General features: G+C 56.2%; 11 protein-coding genes across 11 annotated transcripts; 5 read left to right on the forward strand and 6 right to left on the reverse strand.

Moving 5' to 3' along the window:
- Positions 1-327: 327 nt before the first annotated feature.
- Positions 328-758, reverse strand: K437DRAFT_216932 (uncharacterized protein; the record flags this gene model as incomplete). The annotated part of the gene is made up of 2 exons (XM_013385937.1): positions 328-511; positions 577-758. Coding segments are annotated over 2 exons (366 nt in total), but the record flags the coding sequence as incomplete, so codon positions are not given.
- Positions 759-1,834: 1,076 nt separating this feature from the next.
- Positions 1,835-5,773, forward strand: K437DRAFT_227347 (uncharacterized protein; the record flags this gene model as incomplete). The annotated part of the gene is made up of 3 exons (XM_013385938.1): positions 1,835-2,131; positions 2,201-5,514; positions 5,581-5,773. 3 exons carry the CDS (start codon positions 1,835-1,837, stop codon positions 5,771-5,773), a joined length of 3,804 nt encoding a protein of 1,267 aa, XP_013241392.1.
- A 1,531-nt stretch (positions 5,774-7,304) lies between these two features.
- K437DRAFT_258662 (uncharacterized protein) lies at positions 7,305-8,490 on the forward strand. Its single transcript, XM_013385939.1, has 4 exons — positions 7,305-7,484; positions 7,642-8,054; positions 8,113-8,185; positions 8,261-8,490. Exons 1-4 carry the CDS (start codon positions 7,398-7,400, stop codon positions 8,285-8,287), a joined length of 600 nt encoding a protein of 199 aa, XP_013241393.1. The 5' UTR covers positions 7,305-7,397; the 3' UTR covers positions 8,288-8,490.
- A 10-nt stretch (positions 8,491-8,500) lies between these two features.
- K437DRAFT_189393 (uncharacterized protein) lies at positions 8,501-9,330 on the forward strand. The gene is made up of 2 exons (XM_013385940.1): positions 8,501-9,125; positions 9,314-9,330. The coding sequence occupies exon 1, from the start codon at positions 8,713-8,715 to the stop codon at positions 9,073-9,075; it is 363 nt and encodes a 120-aa protein (XP_013241394.1). The 5' UTR covers positions 8,501-8,712; the 3' UTR covers positions 9,076-9,125; positions 9,314-9,330.
- A 24-nt stretch (positions 9,331-9,354) lies between these two features.
- K437DRAFT_189416 (uncharacterized protein) lies at positions 9,355-9,925 on the reverse strand. Its single transcript, XM_013385941.1, has 2 exons — positions 9,835-9,925; positions 9,355-9,758 (listed from the first exon to the last, which is right to left on the reverse strand). Exon 2 carries the CDS (start codon positions 9,731-9,733, stop codon positions 9,473-9,475), a length of 261 nt encoding a protein of 86 aa, XP_013241395.1. The 5' UTR covers positions 9,734-9,758; positions 9,835-9,925; the 3' UTR covers positions 9,355-9,472.
- Positions 9,570-10,605, reverse strand: K437DRAFT_258663 (uncharacterized protein). Its single transcript, XM_013385942.1, has 2 exons — positions 9,835-10,605; positions 9,570-9,758 (listed from the first exon to the last, which is right to left on the reverse strand). Exon 1 carries the CDS (start codon positions 10,489-10,491, stop codon positions 10,042-10,044), a length of 450 nt encoding a protein of 149 aa, XP_013241396.1. The 5' UTR covers positions 10,492-10,605; the 3' UTR covers positions 9,570-9,758; positions 9,835-10,041.
- Positions 10,606-11,900: 1,295 nt separating this feature from the next.
- K437DRAFT_189649 (uncharacterized protein) lies at positions 11,901-13,037 on the reverse strand. The gene is made up of 2 exons (XM_013385943.1): positions 12,990-13,037; positions 11,901-12,923 (listed from the first exon to the last, which is right to left on the reverse strand). Exon 2 carries the CDS (start codon positions 12,808-12,810, stop codon positions 12,085-12,087), a length of 726 nt encoding a protein of 241 aa, XP_013241397.1. The 5' UTR covers positions 12,811-12,923; positions 12,990-13,037; the 3' UTR covers positions 11,901-12,084.
- Positions 13,038-13,198: 161 nt separating this feature from the next.
- K437DRAFT_269992 (uncharacterized protein) lies at positions 13,199-15,115 on the reverse strand (the record flags this gene model as incomplete). Its single annotated transcript, XM_013385944.1, has 1 exon — positions 13,199-15,115. One exon carries the CDS (start codon positions 15,113-15,115, stop codon positions 13,199-13,201), a length of 1,917 nt encoding a protein of 638 aa, XP_013241398.1.
- Positions 15,116-17,100: 1,985 nt separating this feature from the next.
- K437DRAFT_189667 (uncharacterized protein) lies at positions 17,101-18,399 on the reverse strand. Its single transcript, XM_013385945.1, has 4 exons — positions 18,181-18,399; positions 17,805-18,100; positions 17,347-17,734; positions 17,101-17,241 (listed from the first exon to the last, which is right to left on the reverse strand). The coding sequence occupies exons 1-4, from the start codon at positions 18,194-18,196 to the stop codon at positions 17,162-17,164; spliced, it is 780 nt and encodes a 259-aa protein (XP_013241399.1). The 5' UTR covers positions 18,197-18,399; the 3' UTR covers positions 17,101-17,161.
- Positions 18,400-21,006: 2,607 nt separating this feature from the next.
- Positions 21,007-22,528, forward strand: K437DRAFT_258667 (uncharacterized protein). Its single transcript, XM_013385946.1, has 4 exons — positions 21,007-21,170; positions 21,278-21,505; positions 21,587-21,634; positions 21,709-22,528. The coding sequence occupies exons 1-4, from the start codon at positions 21,119-21,121 to the stop codon at positions 22,062-22,064; spliced, it is 684 nt and encodes a 227-aa protein (XP_013241400.1). The 5' UTR covers positions 21,007-21,118; the 3' UTR covers positions 22,065-22,528.
- Positions 22,529-23,555: 1,027 nt separating this feature from the next.
- On the forward strand, positions 23,556-25,200 carry K437DRAFT_295854 (thiolase). Its single transcript, XM_013385947.1, has 4 exons — positions 23,556-23,717; positions 23,795-23,832; positions 23,920-24,231; positions 24,301-25,200. The coding sequence occupies exons 1-4, from the start codon at positions 23,663-23,665 to the stop codon at positions 25,099-25,101; spliced, it is 1,206 nt and encodes a 401-aa protein (XP_013241401.1). The 5' UTR covers positions 23,556-23,662; the 3' UTR covers positions 25,102-25,200.
- The last annotated feature ends 698 nt before the right edge of the window (positions 25,201-25,898 follow it).

Raw genomic sequence — 25,898 nt, forward strand, 5'->3', positions numbered from 1 at the left:
AGTACACAAATACACGAAGGTCCACCACACAGGCTTAGTAGCCTCCACGGCCGCCCCTGAAACCTCCTCGGCCACCGCCACGACTAAAGCCACCCCGACCAGGAGGGCCGCCGCGTCCACCACCGCGAGCAGAGAATCCGCCTGCCAAAAGAAGCAGCGAAAATCGTTAGCTCTACAAAACTAAAGGGGGCAGAATCTGGACTCACCCCTCCCCCTGGGTGCACCTCGCCCTGGTGGGCCTCCACGACCTCGGAAACCACCGCCTCCCCGGCCTCCGGGCCTCGGTGGGCCTCCACGTAATGCACCGCCCTTCTTCTTTGGCGCCTTGGCGACTTTGGGTTTGGGCAAGAAGCGTTCTATCGGAAGAAGCTTATCGCCTGCAATGTACACCTTGTCATCTGCCTTGAAGGACGTTGCGACCATGCCCGAGTCCATCTTGACTGTAAAGTAGACCTCGTTGATGGGGCCCAGAATCTCATCGACTTTGCCAATCTGTGCCTTGTTTTGCAGGCTGTGGATGCGAACGGCGTCAGGCAGGGACAAAGCAAACACAAGCTTCTCCACAAGCCGACTCACTAGATGGGGGCATTAAAGTATGGTACCTGTTTGGCATTCGTGCTGGCACAGAGCATCTCGCCCTCCACAGCATGCACAAAGCTGCCCATCTCGTGCACTGTATCGGGGGGACCAGCATTCGCATATCCTCCTCGTCCACCACCACGACCTCCTCGGAACCCGCCACCTCCGCCGCGCCCTCCTCGGTCACCACCGCCAAAACCTCGACCGCCCCCTCGGAATGACATTTTGTCGTTGCTGTATAACTTCGTCGTTTGAAGGTCTGCGCAATGTCTGTAAAGAGCCTCAGCAGACTTTGAGCAAGCTCTCGGAAGGGAGGGTTATTGGGCAGAGGTAACATCGGAAGACTGGAGAGAAAAAGCAAGAGAAATCGAGCCAGCGTTCAGCCTGCCGCGCACGGAATTCGGAACTCGATGCCACGTCAAAAAGATGCCTGTGTGGTCATGGCAACGCCGCCTGCAGTCATGAGAAGCGCTTAACTTCAGTTTAGCCAGGCAGAGGGGTACGGCAGGTTATCGGGAAGGGATCTATACATGGTGCACACATGGGTAGAGTGGTAAACAAGTAGTAAAGCCCTACGACTAAGCACCAAAATGCGTATTCGTGCGCTTGCTTGAAAGAAGCTTGGGCAGCTAGACAAAAGCAGGAGCGAGCCTGGTCGGCGCTTGCGACCATGTCCCACATAGTTAGCTGTCGGTCCGGCGGTGCCGACTTTGAGGCGCTCCAGAAGCAACTGTTGCGGCACGACCCGGTCGAAGAGCTAGAGGGAGAGGCGATAGAATCAGCCGTGATAGAACAAGAAGAATTCTTGATCAGTGTTGAGGCCACTGGCACGCATGACAGACGAAATAGCCATATCGAAGCTCCTGGCGGCGCGTCGATGTCAGCAGCCTGCGCGTCGAACCCGACCGCTGGGGCAATGGGAGACGCACTTGAGCGTCTATCAAGCAGCTGCGAGGCTCAGAACTTGTCACAGCGTAGAAGGAAGCTCAGTGACTACGACGACAGTTCAGTGCAACAAACACTCGTGCGATCAGCTTCGCCCACCATTCATCAGCAGAACGGTTCTGAAATGGTGGGCTTCGCTGTAATTGGCACAAGCGATTCACGACAGACCAACGACAGTATGCTGACCTTTGCAGAGCTCAGGGGTAATAGCAAAGGCAAAGCTGCAACCCATGGCGAGCTCGAAGCGTATGATGGCGACATGCTACCCCGCGAATCGCGGAGCGCAACTGTCTCACTCGAAGGTGGAGGGATGCCCCGACCAGCAGGAAGCGACCGCAAGAGAACCAAGGGTGTCGCATTCGATGAGGAAGCTCTCTCGGGAACCGAAGACTTTCGTCGAGGCCACGGCAGAAACCAAAGGCTCGGCCACGTTACTCGGTCCAACTCCGGCTTTGCTGGCCTCGAGCAGCAGCTGGCCGAGGGAGGGTTAGGAACACCGCATACAACTATCCCCAAGCAACGCGTTCCAGGCATGATCTCACCTGCCGAGGTTGCTCCTCGCAAGCTTGGGACGTGGGATGGGGTCTTCATTCCTGTCAGCCTGAATGTGAGTGCAGCAATGGGTCTGTGCTCAGGCTAGCATACAGCCAGCTCACTGCCCTCTCACTTGCGGTAGATTCTCGGCATTATCCTCTTCTTGCGCTTTGGGTTCATCCTGGGCCAAGTCGGGCTGCTGGGCGCGCTACTACTTCTCTTCCTCAGCTACGCTATCGACACATTCACAGCAATGTCGCTAAACGCGATTAGCACCAATGGTCAGGTACGCGGCGGCGGAGCGTACTATCTCATCTCGCGCTCTCTCGGACCCGAATTTGGCGGCAGCATTGGTCTAATTTTCTTTGCAGGCCAGGCACTCAATGCCGCAATGAACGTCCTCGGGTTTGTCGAGAGTCTGACGGATGCGTATGGCGAGAAGAGCTCAGAAGGAGGTCTTCTTCCTGAAGGCCCATGTTGGCTTTTCTTTTACGGCAGCATTGTCCTCCTCCTCAGCACGATCGTATGCCTCGTCGGCTCAAAGCTTTTCGCACGAGCGACGCTCGCACTAGCCGCCGTACTCGCCATTTCCATTCTGAGCATCCCCGTTTCCAGCATTTTCGTCCACCCGTTCAGCGACGAGGATCGCGGGGCCTACTTTACCGGATGGTCGCTTCACACATTCCGCGAGAATCTTTTCCCACATTTCACCTCGGGTGCCGCTGGCTCCTCAACTGGCGATCAGGTAGAGACCTGGCAAAGCGTGTTTGGAGTCCTCTTCCCCGCCGTCACGGGTATCCTTGCAGGCGCCAGCATGTCCGGTGATTTGCGCAAGCCGAGCAAATCGATTCCCAAAGGAACCAATTGGTCCTTAATCTTTACGTTTGGGATCTACATTGGGGCTTTTTTTATCTTTGCAGGCACCGTTGCGCGCGAGAGCTTCTACTTGGACGTGGGCATCGTCAGCGACATTGCGCTCAGTCCACAGCTAATCACATTTGGTGAGCTAGCTTCAACTGCTTTTTCAGCATTGATGGGCGTCATGGCATGTGCCAAGGTTCTTCAGGCGATCGGTCGCGACGACTTGCTACCGGTGCTTGACGTTATGGCGCAAGGAACGGAGATCAGCGACACGCCAACGTTCGCGATTCTCTTCACGTATGGACTGTGTCAGATCATCCTTCTCGTCGACTCGGTCAACGTCTTGGCCCAGCTCGTCACTATGACCACCCTCCTCACCTTCGGGACTCTGTCATTCGCCACTGCAGCGCTGAAAGCTGGCGGCGCTCCTTCGTTCCGTCCTTCGTTTCGCTACTGGAACATATGGACTGCGCTTGCGGGAACAGCGTCATGCTTTGGCGCTATGTTCTTCACCGACTCGGCCGCAGCAGCAGCGTGCATTGTCTGCGCCATCTTTCTTTTCACCGCCATCCACGTCTGTTCTCCTCCCAAACCTTGGGGTGATGTCACTCGCAACTTGCACTACTACATTGTACGCAAGTATCTCCTTCGCATCGACGAGAGGAAAGGCCACGTAAAGTACTGGCGGCCGCAAGTGCTGCTGCTTGCAAACAACCCGCGCACAGAGTGGAACCTCATCATATTTTGCAACTCACTCAAAAAAGGCGCGCTCTACGTCCTTGGTCACGTGCTAAAGGGAGAATTTGCAGAGTGCCTGCCAGAACTCAAAAAGCAAAATATTGCTTGGCTGAAGCTGGTCGATGTCACCGGCATCAAGAGCTTTGTAGATGTTATCATTGCGCCAGACGAAAGGCAAGGCGCTCGCAACCTGATCCTCTCTTGTGGACTTGGAGGCATGCGACCGAACATTGTGGTCATGGGTTTCCCCACCCATATGCAGTTCCCGGCACGACTCGATGTCAGCAGCAAGTCCAAGGACACGGACGAGAGCCACTTGACCGTCCCAGACGTATTATCATCCATGGAGGCGAATGCACCGCATCAAACGATCAATGTCCACGTTCTCCCGACGGATTCGGCGCGACGCGAGACGCCAATCCGCCCGACGACATATGTTGGAATCATGGAGGACACACTTTCGCTGAGCAAGGGTCTGGCCATCGCTTACAACTTCGCAAATCTGTCAATCCCAGACCCGCGGCAAAAGTCTGGCGAAAATGATCAAAGCCTGCGCTATGTCGATTTGTGGCCTGTTCAGATCGCCAGTTCCGACATGGATCCATCGCACGCTTGGGACACTTACACCATGGTACTGCAGCTCGGCACGATTCTGAGCTTGACCAGCACATGGAAATACCATAAGGTCCGCGTGTCGGTCTTTGTCGAAGTGCCCGAAGACGTCGAAGAAGAGCGTCGTCGCGTTCACAGCTTGCTCGACAATTTACGCATTCCGGCTACGCTGCGGGTTTTCTGTCTGCGCACGTCGCATTTGGAGACGTACGATGCAGTCGTCATGGGCAGGCAGCCGGTGAGCGAACGCGTTGAGTTCGCCCTAAAAGGCGACCCCTGGTGGGAAACACTCAAGGAGCTTCGCAGAGAGGATGAGAGGCGAGCAAAAGCGGCCAAGCGCATGTCAAAGACCGCGCCACAGCCAATTGGGACTGCATCGCCAGCGATGGAAGCTTCCCCGAGTGGGACTAAACGGCGATCGAAGCGAGAGCAAAAGATCTTGGGGGTAAGTATGCCACCCGAGCATTTGGCGTACTTTAAGCGTAACATCAAGATTGGCCTGGCGCATCCAAAGGCACGGCCGAGGCGAGACGATGAGAGCGATGCGGACGACTCAGATGAAAGCGATGACTCGGACCTAAGCGATGAGCTCGCACAGCTGGTGGATGACGAATGGTTTGGGGCTGGTAGTAGCGGGCCTGGCCTTGGCCTCCGCCGCGCAGCCACTTTCAACACAGGCCAACGGCGAACTGGGCGCAAGACGCGCAGCTACTCGGTTGGGGGGTCACATGGCTTGCCAGATGAACCAGTCCGCAGGCCGCTACTCGACAGCCCATCGTTACGGCAGAATGGAGCTGAGTACGGCTCAATGAGTGTCACCCCCACCCCAGCACGCCTCGGCCTTATTCCCGGAAGCATGGGGTCCACGTCATCAGGGTCGACACTCAAGTCAACCCGCCCAGTGGGCAGTCGGACGGCATCGCCGGATCCCTATCTCGCGCCCAGCGGCAGCTCCAGCGTCGCATCCTCGCGTCGATCGAGTTTCAGCGCGATTACCGAGCCGGAGGAAGGCACGTTGAGACCGCGCGATCGCGCCGCGTTTGTGCGTTCTCTCGGTGCAGAGAGCCAAGCCGCAGCCGACGATAACCAAGGCTTTTTGAGCGACATGCTTGCAAGAGACGGCAGACGCTCATCACGCCCCATCTTGCATCATTCACGGTCATCCATGGCGTCGATCAAAACCCCTAAACCACCGCTCATCGCATTCAATGAGCTGCCCAACAAAGCGCAGTATCTCATATTAAAGTGAGTCGCACTGCCTGAGTCGAGATGCCAACAGCTGATCATCGTTTCCCCGCCCCTTTTCTCCAGCGAACTCATCCGCAACAATTCTTCATCCTCCACGTCTGTTGTTCTCACTGCACTCCCGGCCCCCGACCCTGGCACTGCTGACGACGAGCAAAAGAGCTTTCGGTATTTGAAGTCCCTGCACACACTTTTTTCTGGTGGCCCACCCGTACTCGGTGTGCACGCCAAGACCCTCACCATGACAATGTCACTTTAGCATATATTCTTCGAGCGCTGGTGCCCTCGTGGTAACGGGAGTGCGGTCAGATACACATTCTTGCGCCGCGATCACTCCGGCTCGTCATGCAGCAGACATGCCTGCTTTCCTGTCCAAATCTTGCCTGAGTCGATCAGCTCACGGGCCCAGTCGCGATATTGGTAGATGACAGCTTCCTGCCCCTCCATGGTGTTTGGGATGCCGTCTGGATTGACGCTGAGCGAGAGCCGCAGTCCAGAGGACTGCTGCGCTTCTAACCTGGTCAGCGTTCGCAAGACCAAGGCCGTGCGTAGGATCGAGCCGGACCAGCCGCCGCTGATGAAGAGCTCGAGACGTCTCTGCTAGAAACTCAAGGCGTCACAAGCTATTCGGAGCAAATAGCTGGTGTGAAGTGGTCGCAGCTCACTATGCTCCCGTCAGGCTTGAGAGCGCAAGCGTCGTGCAGTCGCTCAAAGGCATTGGCTTCTGCGCTGCGATCGATATAATTGTCGTCCATTATCCTCTGCCAACCATGGTCGGCGCACATAAGGACGACAGTGTAGCTTGGGCATTGAAATCAGCTTATCGGATAAGTCGTCGTCCAGTATGGGGTTGTAGAGCACGGGCCGTTGCAACGCAGGAAAGGCCTGACACTCTGCCTGGCCGGGCATTCCTGCGCCATACCGCAAACTAAAGCAGACTTCGTCCTGGACGCTGATGAGCTCGCGTAGCGGGAGCTGTCGGAAGAGCTGGCGAAGGTCGACGTTGAACATGTTCCACACCTTGTGAAGCCGTTCGCGGAAGGGCACGTCCCATGCCCATCGATGAAGCGATTTGGACTGTTCGGCTAGGTGGGTCATCAGCAGCAACAGGCATCGAGGTGGTACATCGCTCTCTTTTTGAGCAAGGTGATGCTCATGCGCTCAATGTACGCGTACGGAGTCTTTCCAGTACGCTTCGTTATACGATCGGCGCACTCGATCATAGCGAATATAGCTGAGCTGCTCGGTAGTCGAACGCTGTGCTAGAGGATGGGCTGGCAACCCCACTGGCATTCTTTGTCAATCTGCGAGAAAGTAAAAAGCGTCTTTTGCGTTGCGAGATCCAGTCCATAAGCATCATTTTCCTGCGCGTCACTCGTGACGGCTTCCGCGATCAAGGGGTATAATTCTGGTAAGAGCACTGGCTTGGCAGTAAGGTCGGCCATGATGGTGATGACCCGAAGTCATAGCTAGTCGTCTGGAGCCACCGCGGCCCGTACGCAACGCTAAGTGAGCCGTGGGGGCATTCCCCTATGAGCGAATATGACGAGATGCGACACAGCCTTCCTCCGAAACGCTGCACTGCGGAAAGCTGACGGTACGTGCCATGGACACCTAGCCTTCAATTATATTTGGCCAATGAATACGGCTGCTGGGCATCATGATGACGGTAGAAATAGAGTGGGATACACATGAGCAGGACGGCGGGCGGAACGAGTCGGGTACACAAAGTGAAGATCGAGACTCGGACTGCATGCCGTCATGTCTTCTTTTGCTGATACTCGATGTGTTCTGCACAAGGCTGTTGCTCTGCAGTCAAAACGGCACGGAGGATTGTACACGTGCTATCGCCTTGCAGCCCACCCACGCAGAACGCAGCAAAGATGGGTGCAGCTGGATCCAAGCCGACCGACGCGGGCTCCGCGCCGAAGCAGACCGAGGCGAAGAGTACCGGTGCCGAACCGTTGCAGGTGAGTATGGAGGAAATGCGATCGAATCATTGCGCTTGCCAACAGTGCATCATGCAATACCGTCTGTTGCGATTTGAATTGTAGATGGATATACGCTTGTCGGACGGCTTGAAGCTTACACTTTTGTCGCCCGCTGCTCGATCGCTCTCATTCCTAGCTCGGCCGCTCATTGTTGAACGACATTGACAAGAACCAATCCGATGTGGCTGGGAAATCAGACGGCAGCGATAGCAGCGGCGCCAACAAAGATGCTAGCCCATCACTATTATCCGCGACGCGCCAAACGCAGCTAGATGCCTCGATCCAGTCACGCATCAAGTCCGAGCTGTCTCGCTTAAAGAAGCAGGAGAACGAGGTGCGCAAGCAGATCGAGCTCGCGCTTGAAAAGGAGAACCTGGACAATGAGAAGAAGCTAGGAGAAAAGGGGGCGCAAGGCCGAAGCGCTGTATTGCTCCAACAGCAGCTGGATGAGATCTCCCAAAAGATCGAGAAGCACAACAAGACGAGGGAGAAGGTGGAGAACACCCCCGGCGTCAAGCAAGCCCGAGAGGAGGTTACCAAGTGCTACAGGTGAGCTCGTGGCACTACCGCCATGAACCTACAAACGATCGCTGACTCGCGCATTCAGAGATGGCAACAGAACGTTAGACTGTTGGGAAGCAGTGCAAAACTTCAATGCGGCGGTAGCAAAAGCAGAAAAGGTGAGTCCGAGGCAGCAGGACCTTTTTTATCTGCAAATAACGTGGCTACTGAACCCACTGTTCGGATCCTCGCAGAACTTCCTCCTATCAGCCAGCGCTTAGACTTTTCCTCTCGTGTACTGTACAAGCCTTGCCTTTATGCGTGCAGCGTAACACCCGCGTCGACCAGCACGTTGGCGAGGCCGACGTACTTTTCGTCTTGCAGGCACTTACAGACCATATGGATATTAACTGGCATTCCCTTCCAGATGATCGGATCTTAGCGCTCGCACATCTCTCTGTCAGATGGATCAAGCGGCTCGGTGACCAGCGGCGCCTTGGCGCCATGCTCAGGATCGACAATGGTGGCCGGGAACGTTACGCTCGGTCGGTCCGCGAGGTTGAACAGCGATGTATCTCCGGCATAGTCGTTAAGTCGTGCGGTGCAGAGACCCATGGCGTGCAAAAAGCGATAAGCGCATTGATCGGACGGCCCGTGCCCGTCCGGCTGGCAGTCGCCTGCCAGTAGTGCAGGAAGCCCTTGTGCCATGCCAAATTTTGCGATTCGCTTGCCAGCTTCCGTACGTGCTCAGGTGCTTCTATGGCTCTGGACCAGTCATCACTACGCTGTACATGCTGTGGAAGGGAGACAGAGGGTGTGTTTGAGCGTTATCGCTTTGGCATGTACCACCTTCATTGCGACTCGGGCTCTCCGCCGTTGGGTACCCAGGTTGCGGTATCTCGCCATCATCCGCGCTCCATATGACCATGATAATCTTTCCAACGTACAAGCTGCAAGGTGCAAAGACGATGTCATGGTGGTTGGCATTCTGGAACTTCTCCGTCGCCTCGCTCAAGCCGCGCACGATAGATTGATCGATGGGGGTGGGTCACGTCGTCATCCTAAATGATACCGAAGCACAGTTTGATCTATCCCTTAATGCGCCTCAGCCACAGCATCGTGCGTGCTTTCTTTCAAGTCCAGATTCTCTAGCCGGTAGGCCTTTCCGTTGAAAGCATGGCAACGGCAATCTAACCCAGCTCCCAGGGGTGGTCGCCGCGCATGAAAAGAAACCCATCCCTCGAAGGCTTGTGTGAGCGGTCCGATGGCGGCGCTGATGCTATCTTGAGGGTTGAAACCATTCTCAGTACCTTCATACAGTGCGCAATGCATTCAAGACAGGAAGCTCCAGCGGCCATTGAATGCTGCTGGGATTCGAACAGTGCCTTCAATGTCTGTTCTCACGCGCCCTTGGGCGAGCCTTAGAGTCTCAAGAGGGTGTCCTCTCCTCCTGAAGATCTGCTGGGCTAGACAGGATGTTTTGCGGCTGGACCCAGCGTCAGTGGTAATAAAATTTTGCCTCGAAGTCGCCTCAGCAAAATAGGTACGGTGAAGGCACGGTTCCAGGAATTAACGGTGCAGATAAAGACGCACTTGTCGGCCTTTCCCCGCATCATCGATTGCGACACATTGGTGTACACAAAAGGAACGGCCCCAGCAAATAGAAACACCTCAGTGATGATCGATTGCCCCCCTTTGATCTGGGAAATATCTGTGGCGTAACCCATCACCGTTCAAAGCCTTGACATTGAACTAGAAGCAGTCGAGCAAATATTTAGTTGTGGGGTCAGGGGATCAGTGTTTCCATCTCTTTGAAAGAGAGACTCACCTGATTGTTGAGAAAGACAGGAAGGCCATATAGCGGGCCGACATACTTCTTTTCCCGCTTCAGAACTCATCACCAGCTTGCGACGTCTTGGTGGCGAAGTCAAAAAGGTACTCAGTAATGCAAGTTTTCAGCGGCTGAGCGAGATCAGCATGAAGGAAAAAACTTGCATAAAGTGGAAAGCGCTCAGATTTCCGCTTGCGAGCAAGTCTAAGTGTTTTCGGTATCCCTGAGACCATGTGAAAGGGCATAACAGACGTCACCCTGTACGCCCCTGTGAGTGCGAGGGGATGCGGCCCACATCTCGGATATCGCTTGGTCCCCCTTATCCAAGACCATCCTTGACACATTTCGAAAGTTCCAACTGGGAAATTTTTGTTCGGTTCGAGCTTCCAACGGTGCTTTTGATTCATCGGCCTTGGGATCTCCACGATGGAGAATGCGGCAAGGCCAAGTTGTTTGGTGCCAACCGCATGCTTGGTGAGGAGCCCAGGATTGCGGTGAGCGCGCCCGTGCTTGAAGTCTGTTCCACCGTTTTGAGACGGAGGATGCACTATTACTGATTACTCCCGCGGTCATACTCTCGCGATCGTTCGAAAGCGAAACGCAGACCCAAGGAGATGAGGAGAAACTCGTACTCCGGCGGCAGAACCAAGGCATGCAGGTATCGCACAGGCGGGAAAGCGTGGATTTCTGGACCAGGGGTTGGGCCTTCCGTCTGGCGTGGAGCAAACTATGTCATGGTTCCAACGAGACGCAACTGTAGAGTCATTCGCACAGCCGCCATCAACCCTTCGCTGTCAGCGTAATATATCACCATCGTCACAACTCCATATTGAACGACCGAGAGCGGCAGACCACCAGGTGGTCGGATATTGCGGCCGGATCACCCGAAATTTAGATATGCACCAAATGTGCTTCACTGCCATCTGCTGGTCCGGATCTGAAAGTCGGGGAATCTAGAGACCTTCCGGGGGATCTTTGAGCAGAACTCCGAAGATTCAAGATTCAGGAAGATCCCGGGGTGCATTCATAGGCTTTTCGCACACAATCAGGTCAGCAGGCCCATTCCGGGCCAATACAGTGCTCAACGGGGCTGCATCTCTCCGACCTGGAGCGTCATTGCGGGTAAGCTTGGTGCTGTGCACTATTCGACCATTTGGGGGGCGTGTGTTTGGAAACAGGTAAGCGATGGGGGACCTCTGACACAGTGCTCAGCTTCTCCAATCGCTCGAGATGCTTTTGAGCTGGCCACAGTCTCCTGTCGAGCGTGTATATTTGATGGTGAGTCGCAGCTGGGGATCTCACTCGGCAACATGCGTTGTAATTTTTATGGGCATCTCTCGCATCGCACGCTGTCTGGCCATCTCTCGTGTCGCGTGCTTCCCACCTTTGGAATGCTCTCACCAGAATTCAGGACATGGGCAGCCAGTAAGCATGTGGAGAGTTTCTGCGGTTGTGTAGAATACACTCCCCTGTAGGTTGTAATTTGAGACCAGGGCTATTCAGATGAGGTTGTAGGGTAGCGGTTGAGCGGGAAAGGATTCAAACGGAGCATGACAAAGTGGAGTGCATCACGCGACTGGATGAGCTTGGCGCAGAGGGTTGCGATGGAGACGCCCGAGTCGGATGGTTTCCAGCTTGGCCCCATTTTAGAGTTGAGGAGGGAAGGGAGGCAGGCTCGCAATTGCTTGAGCGCATCGAGGCACTGACGCAATAACTGCACAACCACGAGGAGCTCTGGGATGCCGTTATGCTTGCATGGGAAATGACAAGGCAGCGTCGAATTGTGAAGGCGCCGTGCACGCTCCTGCGCCGATTCTAGCATATTTCTGCACCCATGGAAGAGTGGTTCGAAAGTAACCTCGGTGAACGCACATTTCATATGGCGGCCCCACCAGCAATCGAGCCGCCGCCCTTGCCTTCGCCAAGTGAGCAGAAATGCGCGCTGCCCGACCCGGCGAGGAGAGCCGAGCAGATCAAGGTGGTGCTGACATCAACCGGAGATTCCCTCATCTTGGCTGTCAGCATCGACGCGAGTTCTGCCATCCTTCCTTTTGAGGTGTGCAGCCATGCTTGCTGAACATCAAGAAGGGCATGATGGGGAGAGAAACGTCCAAGTATAGGCCGCGCAGTAGAGTCTGGATGTCGCTTGCCAAGAGATCAAAGGCACCGATGAATGGGTCTAGGAGCGGGCCGAGGTTCAAAGAGAGCAGCTTCGCGATGCGCAGTGCGACTACTGCGGAGTTGTGCCTAGCAGCAGATGCAATGCCACCCGAATCCAGCACACCGCTCAATATGTCTACCGGCGCCATAAGCAAGCCGTTGCATGCCAGTCAGGATGGCCCTGTCTGAGGCTTTACTCGTCACTCCAAGCGCCTTCCTCGTCACTTCTTTGCTGTCACATAGAAATGAGAGCGAGGTCGCCTCCTCGGAAGGCACGGACGGAGCGGCGTCCAACGCGAGCGGTGCGAGTGCATCGTCGAGAGTCCCATCCTTGGCGTCGTGAGCCAGCATGGAAGCCCGCCAGCGCGCACCGGGCAAAGTGCTGCCCATAAGGAGAGCAAACCAAGAGACAGTGCCCAGCAAGCCAGATAGTGCGGGTACAAGCCCGGCAAGAACGGCGGTGGGATTGTTCTCTGGCTGGCAACAGAGTGCGCATGGAAGGTTGACGGCAAACGGGTGGACCTTGGCAATCACGTCGCAAGACTTCTCTGCTTCAGTTGTCAGGTGCTTCAGAAGCCGGAAGCCAATGTCGCCTGCGAAATGGACAACCATGCGCGTCACGCCAGCCTCATCTTTGTGGTCGTCAAATGCTGCTGACAAATCGGACGAACAAGCGTCCGTCGAGCGCAGACCGCCGACATATGGCAGATGGTATGGCGGCGCCACGGTTGAAAAATGATCAAGGCAATAGCGAGCCTCAAAGAAGAAGCGGAAGAGCCAAGGCCGAAAAGCAGAGTGTGCACCCGGTACCATGCCTGAGCGTGGACTTGCACAACCTCGAATCCCTTGATGCTGTCGCCTCAATCATGAAGGGACTGAGACCCGTAAACAGTTACCACGACCTTGCATGCCTCAGGAAGTTCCTTCTGCATGGGCCGAGGGAGAAGCCAATGAGTGGCATTCACTGCAAGCAGTGCGAATGACTAACCGACTGGTTTGACAAGTGCGCAGAGCCCATAAGTGGTCAGAAGAGGCTTTGAACTACCGCATCGAAGGCAGAGCCCAGGTAGAGCAAACTTATGGCGGCCGCATCTGAGCTTGGTGCGCTGGTCTATGCTGCCCACGCCACCTCTGCCGTCTCAAGAGCGCAACATATTCGTTTTGCCGTTGCACTCCAGGTGCGGTAGACCTCATCGCCTTCTTATTGCGCGTTTGGCAGGCTATTGCGACGCGAAAACGGCATCTTGCGGCTAAAGACCTGATCTTCCTTATCCGCCTGGGTAGCGTGACCTAGGAAGAGGAGCATCGAGCACTCCAGAGTCTGCGCGTATGCGACGAGCGTCTCCTGCACAAAGGGGTGTTGGTCTTCTGTGGTGACCAGGCTTTCGTCAAGACGTTTGAATCCTATGAACTTGCCGTCTATGAGCTTCATATTGACTGCCTTCGCGCGATGAGAAAAGCGACCGCCGTTCGGTGTGGGTTGAGAGTCTGCACGTCCATGGGACACCGTCCCGCTTCTGCCGGCCAGTGACGTTTTCCGACTGCTTGTACAGAGAGCGCTCGAGCTTGAAGCGTCCTCACCGATTCCGTCTTCGTCGTCGTCATCATCCTCATCCAGCTCCTCAAAGTGCCCAGAGGCAGCTCTGATCTTGTGCACATCCTTGGTGGTGCATTTGAGGCCCCTTCTCTTGCAAGAAGAGCAAGAGACTTCTGGGTGGACATCGACGCCGATTGTGTTCAGCACGACGCTTAGGCGCAAGTCACATCCCTTCTTTGATGCTCTGCAGCTATCGCAGGAAGTGTATTGCCGGCGACCGGTGCGGCTCTTACCAAGCTTACGCTCCTTGACCCTGATCTTGCCAAACACCGCGGCCTCGGCTGGATCCGCGTTGATTTGACCAGAATGGGTGCCACAGGTGCGTGGTGAGTCCGTCTTGGCACGTTTGGAAACCGGAACAGCACCTTTGACATGAGCTGGTGGAGGGCTTTCGGTGGGAGACGTGGGGCAAGTGCTGATTCCGCGTTTTTGTCTGCGGCTGCGCCTACCGTCCTTCGCTGCGTGTAAAGACCTCATAGGCATGAAAGGCTGCACAGGGTGATACTTGTGGGTGCTGCTTTTGTGGTTGCTCCGACCATCCACTTCATCTGCAGCGAGGGTGATAGTGTTGTCCGAGGCCGGCGTTAGCGTGCTGAGAGACGTTGCATTCTGGTCATGTGCGCCTACATTGTGAGAAATGTTGACATGCTCGCTGGAAGGCGTGTTGATAACAAGACCAGAGGCGGCACGTACAGTCACATGCTCCTGCCCCATTCCTCCGCTCGCGTATTGCTGCAAATAATCGCTGAAACTGCCAGGCTCGACAGCGCCATCCTTGGATGGAAAATGCGACTGCTTCGACTTCGGGGCGTCATCGTCCACAGGTGGTAACGCCTGAAACTCCAAGAAGCGAGCCAGCGCTTCCTCCGCGGCGCGGCGCGAGACGGAAGAGTGAGAATTGTACTGTTGCAGCGCAAACTGTTGACGGTAATGCAGGTAGGTCGCATCCACATCGGCCTGCGCATAATCGTTCAAGGCGTGCGCAGGAGACAAAGTAGAAGTCCCCCCCCTGCTGCCGAGGATTAAGCTAGGATATGGCCCAGAGGAGACGCTGACCGGGTGGGGCTGCACTGGATACTCCCCATCGGATTGAAAAGTCGGTATGTGTGCGGGAGGTGGGATCGTCTGAAAGCCGCCAGTGTGCGTTGCGCTTTGCTCTGCAAACGTGGCGTGCGCACCTTGGCGATCCCACGGGATCGAAAAGACGTTACCTGCGTCGGTGCTATCCATGCTCAACATAGCTGGCCCGGAAGGCATGCCACGGTCAAATGGAGCGGTCGAACTCCCTGCCCTGCTGTGCGATTGTGAAGCGATCTCGCTGCTATTAGTGCTCGGACAGTCGTAGTCGAATCTAACGAAGTGCGCATTGGACGGATCGCCAACGGGTAGATTTGATCCTGCGTCTCGTCCTTGCACGCCCGAAAGGTAGAGCGGCGGATTCGCATCGTACGGCGGGAATGCTGCATCGTGGTGTTCATCTGCTTGCGCAGCGACACCAGGCGATGCTCGGCTCGGTATCATCACCTGGAGTTGTTAAATAAGCTGTTGGTAACGGCGAAGCACAAGCTACTCGGCCTGAACGTTCAGCAGTTGATTCCGACCGCCACTCATGGGATAAAGTGGGCAGCATGACAGCTCAATGCACGAGCCCGTTAATAAGGAGAAAGTACGTGGCACATCGTTCACCTTGCGATAGCGAAGAAGCTGCACCAGACCGGGTTGCGCTGCGGAAGCCGTGAAGTAAAACCGCACCCTCTACCTCAACTAGGCGCACTGAGACAACGTAAAGATCGAAAGGCGTGACAACATGAAGACAAGGCAAAGGTGGCATTGATCAGCGCCTGTGAGAAATCACAGCTTGTGTGCCAGCAAACTACGAAGTGAACTGCGTCAGAAGCGTCTGCAAGGCACTGGTTTGCATCGACCCGAGGGCATGCCAAGCGCAAAATTCTGCGGCCTGGTAGACCTCCCTCATCTTGCGCCCGCGTTTCTTCTGCCCTGCATGTCCGTTCTTGAGCGAGACGAAATGAACTACCTCGAGAGCTTGCCGAGCGTGGCGCTACCCTGTATCGATTTCAAAACGGGGCTAGCGACGTGCGGCAGCGACAAGGTGAGTGAGCTTCGATGTGGCAGGGGTCAAACGGCAATGAGCACCGTCGGAAGGGTTCGCTCCAAAGTCTGTAAATATCCTCCATTGTTTGTTCGTCGCCGTGAGCCGCTCCCATGCGCGTCTGAAAAGCGAGAAATGAGGACCCCAAGACACTTGCTAGGTCGTTCTTCAGTCTAAAAAGAAGGAAAAGCGCTCAAATGGCGTCGCAATGTTCACGACGAGGTATGCGCAGCCCCGAGACCCGCGCCCTATCAGGCCCTCATCAACACATAGACGACATCTTGAGCCTCTGCATGACCCTCCTTCTGAGAGCTTGTTTCCGTCTCGGCACCAATTGCAGTCGCTGACAAGCAACGTAGCACTGAGCCCCATCGCCAAGGAAGGCCCAGGCCGACACATCCGTCATTTGAGACGTGGCCGTGAACGTGATGCGTGCCCGCCGGTGCAGTGCCTCTTGGGTCTTCAGGGCCAGGGACCCTACTGCCTTCTTCCTCGCAGAGAGTAACCCAAAGACTTGCCATATGAAGTGGATCAAATGAAAGAGGCTCAGCCAGAGAAACTCCGCAGTGAGGGTGAAAGCAGATTAAGGCACTCTGTCCGTCGTCGCGCCCAAATCCTGTCATTGTCAGTACAGTGAGGCCTAGCGAGACGAGGCGAGACGTCATGCAGCATCCCTGTTTGACATCTAGATGATTTGGCTCAAGCATTGCTCGATAGCTGCTGCTCTATCTTTGCTCTTACCATCACTGCCAGGGCAATTGCTTCAGGGCCGCACATGCGCCATGCACGACTAGATCGCCGCAAAGGTTGTCGCGGGACGCGCCCTTTGACTGAGTACGGTGAGGCAATAAGCAATGCCTGGACTGCTGTCTATTCGTCTTCTTTGACAGCGGCACCTGGTGCGAAGAGTTAAAGGCGCAACAATCAGCCTCATTTCCTGGCCCAAAGGCTTGAAAATCCCAGCGAGACGACAAAAGACAAACGCGTCTTGATCACAGAAGTTTGTCATCTATTCGGGAGTTCATCTTGCGAGCTCTCAAGGCCAAAGGGGGAGACGTAATCGCCATCATCCTGGTAGGCCGTAGCAGGAGTTAAATTTTAGGTGCACAGGGCCAAATAGGAAACAAGCAGCAGAAGAAGCTCCTTGGATTGGAGATAGAGTGAGCCTCATCCCCAATGTCTTATAAAGCAATTCAACGTCGGTCGCCTCGCGGAACGGATATGCTGATCAGGACGTTCAGCAGAAACAGAATACGCATGCTAGTGTTACCTCTCTCATTCCCAAGCGCGACAACCTCGCCAGTCATTTCGTGTGTTGCGCATGAGGCTTTATGAAGTACAAGATTCGTTTGATGAGCCGTTTGATGGAGAAACGAGAGGAAGTGACTATTCTGCGCATTGTCAGCTTGCTGGCTGAACAAATGAGCCCGAGCCCACTCGCTTGTTAGGCTCTTGCTCTACGCAGCAGTCGAAGTGGCAGCAGCAGCGGCGGCGGGAGCAGCAGCATTGCTGTCGTTCTGTCCAGCCTTGGCATAGTCTGAAATCGCAAGAGAACGAAACGATCGAGGATTGGCAAAAAGTCAGAAAAAGGCAACACGAGAACGTGCCCATGGGAGAGCCGGGTCGTAGTTCAGCAGCTCACCTTCCATCTCGGCATCCAGATCCTCCACCGTCTTGCGTGGCTTAGGTGTTCGTCCGCCGCGTCCGCCACGCCCAGTGCCACGTACGGTCGCGCCGCCGCGGGCGCCGCCCTTCGCGCCAGCCCCATTTGCGGCCCGCGGCCCGGCGTGAGCGCCCAAAGCTGCTGGTGCCTTGAGCGGTGCCTTGAGCGGTACCTTGGCCGGGTCGACGACGACTTCGACCTTGAGCGGCTTCTTGCCATCGATCAAGCGGTTGTTGTACTGCTGGTAGCTGCGGTTCGCATCCTCCGAGCGCACAAACTCGACGGTACAGATGCCCGTCGAGACGCCCTTCATGTTGTAGTTCATGGCGATCTTCTTGACGGGGCCGATGCTGGATGAGAAGAGTTCCTATGGGTCGAGCGCAGAAGCAAAGGACCATCAGTGAGAGCATTGCTTCCTGAGACACAGCCAAACGCACCCTAACTTGAGCATCCGTCACGTCGAGCGGCAAGTTGCTCAGGATGATCTTGCTACCGGTGGCCGCGCCGACGCCGCGGCCGGGGATGATGACGGGCGGCTTGGTGGCATTGGCGGCAGCCTGGCGCTGCGCCTTGGTGGAGTTGTTGGCAGCTGCACCGGCCTTGGCGCCAGCGTTGCGCCCGCTGGCGCTGGAGCGCTTCCGTGCGTCCGCACCTCCGCCGGTCCTGCTTCCGCCACGGCCGCGGCCACGGCCGCGACGACCCGACGGATCGGACTTGATGAGCTCGTCGAGAGCTGAGGAAAAAGAAAGTAGAGAAGGTAAGTCAGGTGCTAATCGTCGGAGTTGCATCAAACTTGCACACAACAAAACTCACGTTTGTCGATGTTCATGGACGCCTGTTGAGCAAGAGTCCAAGTCGAGCAGGGTCGAGACCGGAAGTGGTATCATGTGACGAAATGAGGCGGTGAAGCGGATGGCGAGGCCAGGCGAAAAGTATGTGCAATGGAATAGGATGATTGGAAGCAAAGTGAGTGGGTGGCACCGAGTGTCAGACCTTGATGATTCGTGAGTGATCCAGAAAGGAAGGGGAGGTGAAAGAATGCGGAAGGCACAAGAAAAGAACGAGACATAAAGCGTGGAGCTCGATCGAGCCTAAGCGCGTACCGCCAGCGAGTGAGTGAGCGAGCGAGCGAGCCAGACCGGCTTGCATTCCAAGAGCAGACCAATCCAAGCATGAGATGGCTTCGTGGCCCGCTCGACCCGGGCCGAACGTGAGTGAATGAACTAGTCAAACGTCTTACGTCTTGCGGAAAAGGCGAGATTGCAACGTCAGATGCCGTCGACGGCGTCGAGGCACCCCCGTTGCCATCATAGCTACTACACCTGTACTCGTAGGATATTGCTGTCGCATGCACGCTCCAAGTGTGGCACAACCGATCAAGCGCAGCATGTGCACGCCCGTACAGTGCTGCCGCTGTGGGGAGCTTGCTGCGCGAGGCAAGATTGCAGCAGGGAGCGACATGCTACGTAGAGGGCACGCTCTTCCACGCAGACGTAGCGGAGGAAGAGGGGGGTCTGGCACCCGCCTCCCTACCTGCTAGCTATCCTGCCTATTTGCATCCCATGCCATGTGGCCTTGCAGCACAGCGAAAAGCCATCAACGAAGCAGAGCCAGTTGCGTTCGCGACGGTGTTTGCGTGTCGAGTCGCATAGCCGGGGCATGCACCCGCTAGGCGTCAAAAGCAGAAGCTCTTGCCTTCGGCCGCAGCCCATATTAGGGCCGCTTCGCCTTGGCTTCAGCCCTCGCAGCGACAATCGATGCAAGCATTCGCGCTGGCTACCACGCAGCAGCATTCTACCCAGCTGCGCTTTCGCTGCAGCGTTCCAACGCATTGCATTGCGGTTCGGCTGGTATTTCCTGCTGCAGTGTTGCCTTTGAGACATGGCGGTGTCGTCCATTCGGAGACAGGGTCTCTCTGCTGGAGCCAATGAACAGGGCAGCACAAAGTAGCTTTGCAGCTGACAAGCCCTTTCCCAAGTTTTGCTCGCCGGCCAGGATGGCTCGCTCGCTCGCACAGGTCCACTGCTGAGGCACCAACTCGCACATTTTGATGCTTATCGCTCTGTGCGGCTAGCGGGGCACTCTTGAAGCTGCATCTCGGAGGTGAACTCCGCTCAGCAGCGAGCGCGTGCCAGTGTCTAATGCAAGAATGCATCCACCTGCGCCGCCACCGTTGCTTCTAGCATCGGCGATTATCGCACTGATTCCGTCTGTACCTCAAGCGCCGCTGGCCCATCTTCTTGCATGCCGCCGAGACGTACAGAAGAAGGGAGAAGCAGAAAAGGAAATGAGAGGAGGGAGAGGGACGGAACCGATGCTGACCATTGTGAGGGAGAATCAAGGAAGGTTTTCGCGGTGATGGCGGGTTTGCTTCTTCGTTCCGGATTGGTAGACCTTGCTGTCGAGATGTGCGAAGCGTGAGCTGGCAAAAAGGTTGGCTTGCTGCCGTTTGGATGGGCCTGGACGGGGTGGTGTTGGTGAGATGGTGGAAGAACGGATGGAGATGTTGATTGGGGGAGGGAGGTGATGATGAGGAGAGGCTTGAGGGACGCATGGTGAGGGCACAAATGGGAGGGGGAGGGCACGCGGAAGCTCTCACACCTGTCAACAGTTTGCTGCTTCTCTGCGCTCAACTGGCTGCGCTCACTTGGTATGCGCGCGCGACTCAAACAGGTCGGGCACTGCGCCAGTGATGACACGACTCTGAATCCCCCCCTTCCTCCGGGACACTCTCACAGAATCGCTGATGCGAACCATTTGATGATCTCAAACAGGCAAGCCTGGAATCAGTCCAACATGCTGTTCACTTTTCCACTTTTGCTAGGCTTTGTCTGCACACATGAGTATGCCGCCGCAGGCATGGCTGCTGGCGTCGTCCCCGCGAAATATGTACTGGCAAAAGGGTGCTGGATTGGTCTCGCCTTTTCACAAATGCTCTGCACCGCACGCGGTTCGAACATCCAGTCCGTGGCCCAGCTCTCTTGCTGGTCATGTGTCCACCACGATGTTGACGAATTGAACTATACAAGTTGTCGGCTGCTTCACCTATGTCGAGACACCGGAGCCGTACAATCATGTACATAAGTGTTAGCATGTGCATCGGTACCCATCGTCGATGCGCAGCAAAACAAAAGTTGAGGCGCCCCAAATCTTTCATGTATTTATCGATGTCTAGCGAGGAACACAGTCATGTGCATCGCATACACTTCGCTTGCAACTGTTCTGATAGGAAAAAGTATAAGCTAGTATGTTGCCCATCCAAATAGGCGATGAGGCTCGCTGCAGCGTCTACTCACGCACGTGAGGTTGGTGCAGGTGAAAACAAGAGGCTTAGGTGGGGAGGCCTGAGAGCCGACGATCGATTATTCATTGGTGCGGGGTGAGGCACGGCTCGTCAGTATCTAGGCGAAAGGGGTTCGAGAGTTTTTCACGCGCAGCACAGCCAACTCAAGCTGGATCACTTTTCGAGATTTATGCAGGAAACCAGGTCTTTAGCTTTGGGAAGCGCAGTGGCAAAGAGCGAACCGGGGGATGAGGTGGTGGTTGTCATTATCATCATGTAGGGTTGTATCACTCGCTCTGCACTCCAAAAAAAGGAAGGAGACATCTATACTTTCACCTTACAAGTTGCGTTTCAAAGTGCAACCATGTATGTACGCGACCCGGTCCATCTCCTTGGACACGTTCTCTGCACCGTGCACACTGTACCAGCGCTAGGCCGATCCACACTTGAATGACTGGGCTGGCTGTGATGGGCGGATTTACTTCCGTGACCGTTGTCGCCTCGGCCGTGTTCCTGATGGGTAAGTCGGTCCCGTGGCAGGCCGCCCGTCCACGGCCGCCAGGCGCGCTGACTAGATATGTGCCCCTACCCTCGCCTCCCCGCATGTACCTCACGCGCACGGCGCAGGGACTCTGGCAATGCATTGGACTGCGGACCACCTGATGCTGTGGCAGACGCCGATCACACGGCAGTCGCTGCTGACCGCGCACGAATACTACCACTACACATTCTCGGACGCGTCCAAGACATTTCAGAGCGCCATTGTCGGCGTGGCGTGCCTCGGCGCCGGCACGGCGTTCGTCAAGATCCTCGGCGGGAGAGAGAGCAATTGGCTCTTCGACGGGGCCAGCCTATGTGCGTTGGATAAGATGCATAGGCGTACTTTTACAGTGACCACTGATGCTGTTACAAATTGCTTATACCCCCTGGATACAGTTCTCTGGGCAGCGATCGGGGTAGTGCTGTCACAGAAGGTATTCCCGAGTGGGTGGAGTGCAGTACTGTGGCTGTTGACGCTTACGCTGTTGTTGCTGACGATGGAATTTGTTGCGCTGCAGGCATCGTCGCGCTACCGCCGCTGCTGCCGTTGCCCGAGGCAAATCCGCTGAATGCGTCGGACCTGCTTTCGATCTTGCTGCGTGACCTCGCGACGGCAAATGCGCTGATCGCTGCGGCGCTCGTCGGCGTTGTGCTGCTGCAGAGCGGGCAGTATTACTCGGAGCGGTTGGAGGAGCGCGAGCGCATGGAGGAACTGGACGCGCGGTTACGCCGGCGGCAACGGCGCTTGGAGCACGAGGCCCACGCCACAAAAGAGAAGCTAGAAACTGCGCAAACGGGGTCGTCTGCGGCCATAGCAGTTACGACGGCAGTGTCGATTCCGGCGGAAGGCACTTCCGCGAGCAGCCGCGCGTAGCTGCACCTAGGCTTGGACGATTTGCCGTTAAGAAATACTGGCCTACGCTTCCACTGCACTGCATCCGCTCTTGCTCCCCCGCTTGCCGTTGATGCAATATTCATCTGATTTTGAGGGCTAACGGTATACGCTTACGGAAGCCAAAGACGATTCCACACTTGATGCTGAGCGCTTGCGCCATGGCCTGGCGGGCATATGTGCTGACCCCATACGGACTTTGTTGAGGGCGGAAACGGACCGCAGACACGAGAAATGTAGATGTAGGCGCGCACTCACGTCCTTCGTAGACGCACGAATTGCAGCCGCCGCAGTAGTAGCAGATCATTGCCTCGACATCTGAGCGAGAGCAGGGAGAAACGCGGGTCACACTACAAGCCGCTGGAAGCCGAGCTAATGCGATGGGTGGCGCACTGTGCACAGCCATTCATCATATTTCGTGTGAAAATGTATTTGGGGGGGGTCCGCCTCAGAAGAGCCATTTGTTGAGCGGCTGCGCAAGCGGCGTCTATGAAAAAAGCGCCTAGCTGAGCAGGAGTGCAGCGAGGGCGGAGAGCCGGATGTGCTATGCGCTGCTGCCAATCCTGCACCCCAAGCGTCTGATCGAGTATTGCGCCTACACATTCGCCGTCTCCATAGTCGGTGTGGCCGAGACGGGCGCTGTACGTGGGTTGCGGCTGCGGCCACGCAGAGCTGGGCCGGCTGACGTTGGCGGTGGCCACGCTACCATTCTGCGCAAAGTCTTGCAGGGAGGCGACGTGGATGGATCGCAACGGGCCTCAGCACATCGTATGGAATGGGCGAGATGATGACATGCTTATACAAGCGACCATGCTGCATACATGTCACCTGCCAAGGATCACTGCCGGAGAGCACGACTTGTTGCAGCCTTGCACAGCTAACATTTTGTGCTCAAGGAGGGGAGACATGGCCTACTGACAGTGGATGATCAGAAGGGTGAGGCAACCCTACTACTGCTCGAATCGAGACTGTTGTTGTTGTTTTCATTGGTATTGTTAGAAAGAGACCGAGGACTCACTTGCTTTCACGCGGGGACAGCGTCTCGATCCGATTACGATTCTCAACCCTTCACAGACATTAGAAGCGAGGTTGGGTTGCCAACGGGAACGAGGAGGCACGATCAGTCTCGATGGGTTAGCCCGTGCTTGATATAAAGAAAGAAGAACAAATGAAAGAAAAAACGAATGGCTGCCCGCCAGTGCCCAGTGCCAAGGGCGCAGCCGTGCCCCGCTCACCCAATGGCTGGCTAGGGCTGCCCCCCCCTCCCTCCCAGGGCTACGCTGCCCCGGGCCACCGTTGAACGCAAGCACCACAGCGGTCTCGACCCTTCCTAAACCTAAGTCCGCAATCTCCTCCGGCGTATTGCTGGACCGGTCGCCGAGAGGCCCCTCCATTCATTACACTTTCGCATCCCTTACAAACATCTCATCGTCCATCCTCTTCTTTGTCTTCCCTAATTTCCTATACCACCCCCTGTCGCATTCTTCTGCATACCTCGAGCAAGAAGTTCGTGCACAGCAACTAAGCAAGCAACCACTCGATCCACTCCTAAAGTTGCTACCACAGCAACATCCACTAAGATGCCTGCAATCCCTCAAGGAAAGAGCGCCGTCACGCAAAAGAACGACGACGATGGTCAGTGAAGAGCTGCGCCGCCGCCACCCATGCGCACGACCATGACCAAGGCACTGACACCCCTCCCTTTTCTGCAGTCGTCATCGTCTCAGCTCTTCGCACAGCCATCACCAGGGTGAGTGGGACGCAGTGTGCCGAAGATTCCACGCCAGCCGAACTGCGCCGAGTCCTGACCACGCCGCACCACTTTTACTGTCTGTAGGCAAAGAAGGGCGGTCTCGCTCAGTGTTGCCCGGAGGAGATGCTGGGCAACGTCCTCAAGGCAGTTCTTGCGCAAAGCAAGATCGACCCGAAGCTGATCCAGGACGTCGCCGTCGGTAACGTCCTACCGCCCGGCGGCGGCGCGACGCAGGCGAGGCAGGCTGCGCTCTGGGCCGGTATTCCCAACACGGCCGCCGTCATGAGTCTAAACAGGCAGTGCAGCAGTGGCCTACAGGCCGTCAACCAGATTGCCACCGCCATCAGCACCGGCCAGATTGACATTGGCATCGGCGCCGGTGTCGAAAGCATGACTGTGAGTCGCGCATCTGTCACGCGCTGCCTGTCATCGACGCGCGCTCACGCTTTGCCTCTACATGCGCAGCTCAACTACGGCGCTGGTGTGATGCCGGAGAAAATGTCAGACCGAGTCGCGGAGAACGAAGAGGCGGCGGACTGCCTGATGCCGATGGGTATCACGTCCGAGAACGTCGCCAAGGAGTATGGCATCTCGCGCGCGGCACAGGACAAGTTTGCTGCGCAGTCGCAGATCAAGGCTGACGCCGCGCAAAAGGCGGGAAAGTTCCAATCCGAGATCGTCATCGTCAAGTATACCGACGACGACGGCAACGAGCGCGTCGTCGACCGCGACGATGGCGTGCGCAGTGGCGTCACAGCGGAGTCGCTCGCAAAGCTCAAGCCCGCCTTTGCCAAGGACGGCGCCACACATGCCGGCAACGCCTCCCAAGTCTCCGACGGCGCCGCCGCCGTCCTACTCGCCCGCCGCTCCGTTGCAAACAAGCTCGGTCTCCCCGTTCTTGCCAAGTTTGTCTCGGCCGCCGTCGTCGGCGTCCCGCCCAGGGTCATGGGCATCGGCCCCGCTTTTGCCATCCCGCGCGTCCTTGAGCTGACCGGCCTGTCCAAGGACGATATTGAGATCTGGGAGATTAATGAAGCATTCGCCTCGCAGGCCCTCATGTCTATTGAGCACGTCGGAATACCCTATGAAAAGGTGAATCCGAACGGAGGTGCCATCGCGCTCGGACATCCCCTCGGCTGCACCGGTGCCCGTCAGATTGCCACAGCATTGGCGGAAGCGAAGCGCGAAAAGAAGAAGCTTATTTGCACGAGCATGTGCATCGGCACAGGTATGGGCATGGCCTCGATTATTGTGAACGAGCAGTGAGGCGAGATCGTGTTAAAGCTCCCATGTATTGATCGATCGCACGAATCAGAACACCGAGAAACGCGGGGGATCCATGTCAATAGATGGAATCGGATTCTCTCTGTGCATTGATCCGGGCATCTGGAGCCACTTTACTATTGGCAATGTCACCGAGTACCACTCCAAAACGGGCTACCACAGACAACCTAGAAGTGCGTCATACATAACGAGCCGGTGACGGGGATGCTGTCGATGGCATGATGCTGATGCGTGTGCTCAGGTGCAGGCGTTGCTCCGAAACGAGAACGGGCGAAACATAGGGCGTGCTTGTGGTTCATATTAGGGTTGTCTTCCCTGACTCCCCGCTTGAGACCGAGCTTTGCGGTCCAGTGACGAGATGTCTGTCGTATTTCCAGGTACTTTAGGGTTGCTTCGGTGTGTTGATTGCGACTAGTTATGTTGATGGGCCATTCAGCACCAGCGCAAACGCGTTTCATGATCACATGACACAATCCTCCCCTCCCCGAGGTCTCACGCGCGACTCACCAGCTGTCTGCCACCAAGGCTATGCGAGGTAGCCTCATCTTCAGCGAGAGCACGGCCTTCATGGCGCGTGCCGGTGACAGCCTGTATTCGTGGCCCCCACTCGGCTGCTCGCTTCATAGGCCCGTTTCCAAGCGCTGCCGGACATGCGATGAAACATCGCTGCATGCTGTCGAAGTCACGCCCGAGCCAGGGTTGTGAATTTTCCTCCCATCTCTGCAAAGCACATCACTGGCACCGCTTTTTGCTTGCGTGTACATACGTACGTACGGTAT

The sequence above is a fragment of the Tilletiaria anomala genome (assembly GCF_000711695.1).
Source record: "Tilletiaria anomala UBC 951 chromosome Unknown K437scaffold_91, whole genome shotgun sequence".
Classification (NCBI taxonomy): Eukaryota; Fungi; Basidiomycota; class Exobasidiomycetes; order Georgefischeriales; family Tilletiariaceae; genus Tilletiaria; species Tilletiaria anomala.

Excerpts from the sequence above, each read along its gene's own strand:
- K437DRAFT_258662 (XM_013385939.1), top strand. The coding sequence starts at position 7,398 with ATGGGTGCAGCTGGATCCAAGCCGACCGACGCGGGCTCCGCGCCGAAG. Across the intron at positions 8,055-8,112 it reads GAGGTTACCAAGTGCTACAG|AGATGGCAACAGAACGTTAG; the intron begins GTGAGCTCGTGG and ends TCGCGCATTCAG. Across the intron at positions 8,186-8,260 it reads CGGTAGCAAAAGCAGAAAAG|AACTTCCTCCTATCAGCCAG; the intron begins GTGAGTCCGAGG and ends GGATCCTCGCAG.
- K437DRAFT_189393 (XM_013385940.1), top strand. The coding sequence starts at position 8,713 with ATGCCAAATTTTGCGATTCGCTTGCCAGCTTCCGTACGTGCTCAGGTG.
- K437DRAFT_189416 (XM_013385941.1), bottom strand. The coding sequence starts at position 9,733 with ATGGGTTACGCCACAGATATTTCCCAGATCAAAGGGGGGCAATCGATC.
- K437DRAFT_258663 (XM_013385942.1), bottom strand. The coding sequence starts at position 10,491 with ATGCCTTGGTTCTGCCGCCGGAGTACGAGTTTCTCCTCATCTCCTTGG.
- K437DRAFT_189649 (XM_013385943.1), bottom strand. The coding sequence starts at position 12,810 with ATGGTACCGGGTGCACACTCTGCTTTTCGGCCTTGGCTCTTCCGCTTC.
- K437DRAFT_189667 (XM_013385945.1), bottom strand. Across the intron at positions 17,735-17,804 it reads TGACGGATGCTCAAGTTAGG|GAACTCTTCTCATCCAGCAT; the intron begins GTGCGTTTGGCT and ends CTCGACCCATAG. Across the intron at positions 17,242-17,346 it reads TCTGGATGCCGAGATGGAAG|ACTATGCCAAGGCTGGACAG; the intron begins GTGAGCTGCTGA and ends TTGCGATTTCAG.
- K437DRAFT_258667 (XM_013385946.1), top strand. The coding sequence starts at position 21,119 with ATGGGCGGATTTACTTCCGTGACCGTTGTCGCCTCGGCCGTGTTCCTG. Across the intron at positions 21,171-21,277 it reads CTCGGCCGTGTTCCTGATGG|GGACTCTGGCAATGCATTGG; the intron begins GTAAGTCGGTCC and ends CGCACGGCGCAG. Across the intron at positions 21,635-21,708 it reads GTCACAGAAGGTATTCCCGA|GCATCGTCGCGCTACCGCCG; the intron begins GTGGGTGGAGTG and ends GTTGCGCTGCAG.
- K437DRAFT_295854 (XM_013385947.1), top strand. The coding sequence starts at position 23,663 with ATGCCTGCAATCCCTCAAGGAAAGAGCGCCGTCACGCAAAAGAACGAC. Across the intron at positions 23,718-23,794 it reads GCAAAAGAACGACGACGATG|TCGTCATCGTCTCAGCTCTT; the intron begins GTCAGTGAAGAG and ends CCTTTTCTGCAG. Across the intron at positions 23,833-23,919 it reads TTCGCACAGCCATCACCAGG|GCAAAGAAGGGCGGTCTCGC; the intron begins GTGAGTGGGACG and ends TACTGTCTGTAG.